The sequence below is a fragment of the Tupaia chinensis genome, unplaced genomic scaffold (assembly GCF_000334495.1).
Source record: "Tupaia chinensis unplaced genomic scaffold, TupChi_1.0 Scaffold000238_1, whole genome shotgun sequence".
In the NCBI taxonomy this organism is placed as follows: Eukaryota; Metazoa; Chordata; class Mammalia; order Scandentia; family Tupaiidae; genus Tupaia; species Tupaia belangeri.
Window position 1 is genome coordinate 8,471,129 of NW_006159716.1, and position 7,247 is coordinate 8,478,375.

At 48.5% G+C, this 7,247-nt stretch overlaps 1 protein-coding gene across 1 annotated transcript in view; it reads right to left on the bottom strand.

The window, feature by feature from the left end:
- RAB44 (RAB44, member RAS oncogene family) overlaps positions 1–7,247 on the bottom strand; it is a 42,593-nt gene that overhangs the window by 27,766 nt on the left and 7,580 nt on the right. The window contains exon 2 of the mRNA XM_027771888.1: positions 3,402–3,620. Within this exon, the coding sequence (XP_027627689.1) occupies positions 3,402–3,608 (207 nt within the window). The 5' untranslated portion in view covers positions 3,609–3,620. The remainder of the gene's footprint in view (positions 1–3,401; positions 3,621–7,247) is intronic.

Below are 7,247 nucleotides of genomic sequence, written 5' to 3' on the forward strand. Positions count from 1 at the left end.
ATGGTCACGCCGCAATCCCTTCTCCTCCATTCTCCTCTCGGGATCTTGGGCACGCACACACACGCGCCCAGCGTGAGATTTAAGCCACCGGGTCCGAGACCTGAACCGCGGTCGACTACATGGGAGTCCAGCTACATAGCCATTATGCTAACTGCTGGTTCCCCTCCTAGCACGAGTTTTAAGTCGTTGTGTCCAGGGCTTGAACAATGGTACACTACATGGGAGTCCAGCAACATAACCATGACACCATCTGCCGGTCCCTAAATTATAGAAGTTTTAAAAGTCCAACCTAAGGGCAAGCAGTGGCATGGTGGTTAAGGCGCTGGACTCCCATATGGTCAACTATGGTTTGAGTCCCGGACCTGGTGGCTTGCTTTCTCTCTGTCTCTGGTGAGCACATGTGCTCTATGGCAAATAAAATAATAATAAATAAAATTAAATAAATCTTTGTTTTAAAGTTCAACCTAAGATTCCATATGGAAACCTCTAAACAAAAGCTCGAATGTCTCATATTTGCAAAAGTTATAATTCCCAGAGCAAACTCAAGGAAACCCGTGTGTTTAATTTACACCTCATTGTACCTGGGGAAACAGCCGAGTGGAGCTAATGAGATCAGCCTTGTATGCGTTGAGAAAAGCTTTGGAGGTTATTTCTGATCACACAACAATTGCCTGGAACTTGGAAACAGGCAACAGGGCGACAGCACATCCTTTCAATATTGCACAGAGGCAAAGACTATGCAAGCATTGTCTAGACTAGTAGACTTCCTTCACCTCATTGTTTACCTTTAACTAAAGACCCAGACTTATTGAAGTTATTCGTTAACATGTAGATTTTTTTCCCTCTTTTTTTTGGAGAAGTGTTTGCCATAGGGCATGTATGCTCGCTAGACAGACAGAGAGAGACAGAGAGACAGAAAGTGAGAAATCACCCCCCAGGGGAGATGGTCACGCCGCAATCCCTTCTCCTCCATTCTCCTCTCGGGATCTTGGGCACGCACGCACACACGCCCGGTGTGAGTTTTAAGCCACCGGGTCCGGGACATGAACTGCGGTCAACTACATAGTCCAGTGACATAGCCATTAGGCTAACTGCTGGTCCCAACATGTAGATTTTTGTCCAGGGAAAGTAAAAATAATTTTTGCCTAGTAGAAATAATAATCCCAAAGATGTATGGCCTATTGAACATTAGCCATTTTTTAAAAAAATTGAACTCAGCCATCCTTTTTTAAAATTTAACTTAATTAATTAATTAATTTAATTTTAATTTAACCAAAGAGGGACAGAGAGAGAGAGAGGGAGGGGAAAGTGAAAAACTAAGCCACCAGGTCCAAGACTTGAACCGCAGTTGGCCATGTGAGAGTTCAGCGTCCCTAACCACCACGCCATCTGCCAGCCCCGAACTCAGCCATCTTATCCTAATACCTTTTTTGTCAAATCACCTATACATATCCTAGCTTCTCAAATGCTCTTTGAATTAGTGGTAGTATCTTACTTGTTCCTTCATTAATAATAATTGGACCAGCTCCATGGCCCGGTGGTTAAAGGCAGCCAGATCCCATATGGCCGAAGATGATTTGAATCCTGGCCCTGGCTGCTCGAGGAACGCTAGGAGTGCGTGGTGTGTGCCCGAAATCCCAACCGCGGGGAGAGATGGAGGAGAAGGGGTGCAGCGTGACCATGCCCCGTGGGGACTATTTTCTCCCTCTCTCTCACGAGAGAGAGATGGAGAGAGGTAGAAGAGGAAATACACTCCCTCTAGCAACAGGGAGAAAAATATATTAATATTATTACTAGGTTGTCGGAAAAATCATGATGTATTTTTAAAATGTTTTTCTATGCAAAAGTGTGTCATGACTTTTCCAATGATCTAGTATTATTATTATTATTTAGATAAGACCTATGATAACTTTTTTTTTCTTTTTTCTTTTTTAGACAGATTTTTGCTGTAAGATGTGTGCACTCACCAGAGAGACAGAGAGACAGAAAGCAATAAATCACCCCCCGGGGAGATGGCCACACTGCAATCCCTTCTCCCCCATTATCCTCTCAGGATCTTGGGCACGCATGCACATGTGCTTGGTGTGCGTTTTAAGCCACGGGCTCCACGACTTGAACCATGTTCGACTGCATGCCAGTCCAGCAACATAACCATTATGCCATCTACTGGTCCCGATAAGTATTGTTTTTTATATTTATGTGAAAATCCTTTTTCTAACCTTTTTTAAAAATTTGTATTTTGGGGAAGAAGAAGAGGTGAGAGTGACCCCCAGACCGACCGAAGCCTATGTGCCGCTGCATCCCCCGCGTCCAGCGCCTACGTCCCACCATTGCCACCATGCCCAAGAGAAAGGCTGAAGGGGATGCTAAAGGAGACACAGCCAAGGTGAAGGACGAACCACGGAGAAGATCTGCAAGGTTGTCTGCGAAACCTGCTCCTCCAAAGCCAGAGCCCAAGCCTAAACAGGCCCCTGCAAAGAAGGGAGAGAAGGTGCGGGAGAAGCTGATGCTGGCAAGGATGGGAATAGCCCTGCAGAAAATGGAGATGCCAAAACAGACCAGGCACAGAAAGCTGAAGGCACTGGAGATGCCGAGCGAAGTGTGTGCATTTGTGATAACTGTGTACTTCTGGTGACTGTACAGTTTGAAATACTATTTTTAACACATTTTATAAAAATGCAGAATTGTGTTTTACCTTTTTCTTTTTAAGCTACACTGTTAGCACACAGAATACTTCATTGTTGTTTTTGGGGGAAGGGGCACTTGTCACTAATAGAATGTCTCTGAAGCCAGAAAAAAAAAGTTTGTATTTTAGGGTCTGGCGTGTGGCCTAATGGCTAAGGGAACCAGATCTCACAGAGCCAAGCATGCGGTCTGAGGCGTAGACTACAGGGTCAGTTCTGATGGGAAAACAACACCTGGACCGAACAGCAGCTTCAGGAGACAGCGGGCCCAGGGAGTCTCTCGAAATCCACATAAACCCTTTTGCAGTGAATGAGAAGAAGCCCAAGATAACTGGTCAACCTTGGTCTAGGCCACAGCCCGAGACTCCCTATTGGGACGCGCTCATGGCTGACATGTTTCACTGCAGTTTAGTCATTGACTGCTACCCAAGATAAACTTCTCTGCTCAATGGGCCCAAAATTATACCATTTGCAAGTTATTTCTTTGGCTTAAAGTCCTTTCCTTAGTTAGAATGCAAGTGTTTCTGGAAGAAGTTAACACATAACACGTATCAGTCATTTACACATCAGTATAAACAAATCTCTAGCCTTTTGTGAGAGTAAATTTAGGTGAGAGAAAGAGGAAAGGGCAGGCAAACCCTGCCTTCCTAGGATGGGGAGCCTCCGGAGGCCGCATGAAAAGGACTCAGGAAGTCGAGATGGGGGCCTCAAGCTTACCGCCAGGTCCTCACGGGTGACAAAGCCTCTCTCCTTGGCACCGCAGTCCTGAAAGAAGCCCTGCAGCTCCGCAGCTGCCTGGGAGGACCAGAAGCCTGGCTCCGCGACCACAGGGGCGTCCTGGCCATCGGCTGGCTCTCTCATCTGCCGACGGCGGCTGGATCCCAGCTTCCGGCCTTTCCGAGACACTCTCTGTCCACTCTCCATGGTGCCTTGACCCTGGGATCAGAGGAAGCATGAGAGGCACTGAGTCCCTGAACACAGCAGAAACCTCCACGGCTCCCTCCCAGTGCTGGAAGAAAATCTGCTGAGGCTGACAGAGTCCTGCTTGATCCATCCCCTGGCCTGGCTCTTCGACCTTACCTCCCACCCACCCCGTGGCCTCCAATATACCTCCTCAGAGTCTCTGCCCTTCTAAGTCTCCTGGGCCCGGGATGCCCTCCTGCAGGCTACCCACACGGCCCCATCTCCTCCCCATGTCTACCCGATGATCAGAAGCTTGCTCTGACCACCGTGTAAACGGCCCCCGTGCAGCATAAAGCCCTGTTTTTTGACAACAGCAGGAGCTCCTGGGCAAGTTCCCGCATAGGCTATAGAGGCCTTGGGTCAGGCAATGCCTCATGCGGGGGTGCCCAGCTTTAATGTGAGGCAGCCTCTTACTCTCCCTCTTCTCTCTCTCCCCTTCTCCCAGCCATCAGTGGCTGTTTCAGATGCCACTTTAAGATCACAGATATAGGGACCAGCAGTTGGCGTAATGGCTATGTCACTGGACTCCCATGTAGTCGACTGCGGTTCGAGTCCCGGACCCGGTGGCTTAAACTCACTCTGGGCGCGTGTGTGTGTGTGCCCAAGATCCCAAGAGAAGAATGGAGGAGAAGGGATTGCGGCATGGCCATCCCCCCTGGGGGGGGGGCATTTCTCGCTTTCTGTCTCTCTGTCTGTCTGGCAAGCACACATGCCCTATAGCAAAAACCTCTCCAAAAACACACACACACACACACAGATATAAAACTGCCATGGTGTTGGTGTTCTGGAGCCAGATATCAGGGACAGCAGATAACTGGGCACAGCCCTTCCTAACTCAGTGACTTGGAATCAGCTGCAGTGGGAGGATTTATACCATGGGAATGACAAATGCCCCAGGTCGGGTTTTATTTCCCATGAAGCACAATCCCCAGTACATCTCTTCTGAACAAACGTCTTTCCGCCTCTGCCCCACGCCAGATCCATCCTCACTCCCACAGCGAGCTGATAGAGCGTCCTCTGAACACCAGCACCGCACCGAGCAGGCCTGCCCCAATCTGCACCGCTCCTTCCAGCAAACTACGAACAGCGCCCTGTGCTCCTGCAAACACCACCCAGTGCCAGGGCTCGTGGTTCGGCCAGTGGACTGACCCGGGCCCCACTCACTGCTTGGCTTGCCACCCTGCGCAGGACGCGAACTGCACTCCCAGTCAGAGCTCTGGCCCTGCAGGTACAGGTGCGACTAACTCCTGGAGGTCCTCACAGCCTCCTGCAGGGCAAATCCAAGATCATTACAGTGCACTATGGAAGGGACTGCAGATCTGTGTGCCAAGGACTACGACAGCACAGGAAAAGGAGCCGCTTACTGGTCAGGGCCCATCGTGGGGCTTCCTGGAGGAGGTGATATACAGTCTTTTAAAAGTTGGTGGAAAGGGTGTATTATGAAAAAAATATGGGGACTGGCAGGTGGTGTGGTGGTTAAGGGCACTGAACTCCTACATGGCCAACCGCAGTTCAAGTCCTGAACCTGGCAACTTGCTTTCTTACTTTCTCTCTTTCTCTTACTCACTTACTCTGTCCTTTTCTGGTCAAATTAAAATAAAATAAATAAGTTAAATTTTAAAAATAATTCTTAAAAAATAAAAAAACTCTGTAGGGATTTCAAAAAAATTTTTTTTTTGCTAAAATAAACTCATACTTTAATTCTATCTTGCACAGCGAATGAGCAGCAGAGCGCGGAGAGGAAGAGGTCAGTGATTTCGAGCACCGCGCCTGGCAGCCACGCCCTCCCCAGGGCCTCCTTTCCACATCTCTGGGACAACAGCATGGGGCTGACTTTCTCTTTTCCCCCTGATACGTAAACATCTGTTAGAGACATTTGCCCCCCAGATATTGGGGTACAACTCTACAACTCTACTAAAATCTCTTTCTTTGTGATGTTTAGTGGACATATAGTAATCGCAGTAATTACAGGTTCAGTTCTTTTTTTTTTTTTTTTTGTGAGGGTTTTGCTATAAGGCGAGTGCACTCGCCCGAAAGACAGAGACGGAGAGACAGAAAGACAGAGAGGCAGAGAGACAGAAAGTGAGAAATCACCCCCCAGGGGGGATGGTCACACCGCAATCCCTTCTCCTCCATTCTCCTCTCGGGATCTTGGGCATGCACGCACATGCGCCCGGCGTGAATTCAAGCCACCGGGTCCGGGATGCAAACCACGGTCAACTACGTGGGAGTCCAGCGACATAGCCATTACACTAACTGCTGGTTCCCAGGTTCAGTTCTAAGAGAGCTTGAATACCTCGCTGGCGATGTCAGATCCTGAGTCAGAGGAGGTCTGTACTGTGGCATCCAGGCACTTTAAGGGACAGCCAGTGCGTGGGGCTGAGCCTCGTCTGTGCTGATGATCTGTGAGTCTTGCCCTGCTCGGAGCCCACCAGACCGGAGGGTCACAGGTCATGGGGGCAGAGCGTTCCCTCCTAGGAGGATGGCAAGTGGGATGGAAGGTGTCCTTCTGGGTGTGGACAGATGTGGCCCGAGGAGGGTTACCCATCTTATTGCTTCCATGGGGCAACATAGGGGTGAAGTGGGCATGGGAGATGCTGGGTGAAGGGCAGGTAGATCAGGGTAGGTTTCCCTGGTCTAACTCCCAGAATCTCATTCTTGGCATTTTTTTTCCTCTGTGCTTTTTTTTTTAAATGGATATTAATTATATTGAAAGTTAGAGCTAGAAGTACCCTTATAAATCATTTGATAGGGGCAGCAGGTGGCATGGTGTTTAAGACACTAGACTTCCATGTGGCCAGCTGCAGTTCGAGTCCCAGACCCAGCAGCTTGAAACACACTGATGCATGTGTGAGCGTGCCTCAAATCCCGAGAGACGATGGGAAGAGAAAGGATTGTGATACGGCTGTTCCCCTGGGGGGTGATTTTTTCTTTTCTGTCTCTCTCTGTCTCTCCAGTGAGCACACATACCCTAAAGCAAAAATCTCTCAAAAAAATCATTTGGTGGATCGAGCCGGCCAGCAGTTCTGGACACCAGGCGGACTGAGGCTGCAGGCCCGACCAACCTGGTACTGTCACTCATCGTCTGATCCCTTTCCACTAGCCTTTGGACTGTTTGAATTTTGGTGATCTGAGTAGCACGCGGCGCGCAACCGTGCCACACGATTTACTTTTTCCATTTTGTTTTTCTTTGCTCTTGGGGTGTTGCTTATTAGGTCAGTGGAAGGCTCACCACTCCTTAGAAACAACGAGGGCTTTGTGCCATCCAGGGCTAGTGGCGACAGTTAATGGTAATTGTGAGGAACAGGTAGGCCAACCATAAGATAAATCATCAATTTTCTAAGCCTGTACAACTTTTAAGAATCAGAGATACCTTAAATAAGTTAGGAAGCAACATATAGATCACCTGATGACTAGGAACAATTGCAGAGGCTCAAGAAATATGAGCAACCAACAAAAGGCCTCTCCGTCAAGGGAAATCATCAATCCTACATCACCCACAGTCAATACAATGGACGTCGTGGACATGTCTGATAAGGAATTCAGAATATTTGTAGTGACCAAACTAACTGAGATGGAAGAGAAAAGAGACAAGGAGCT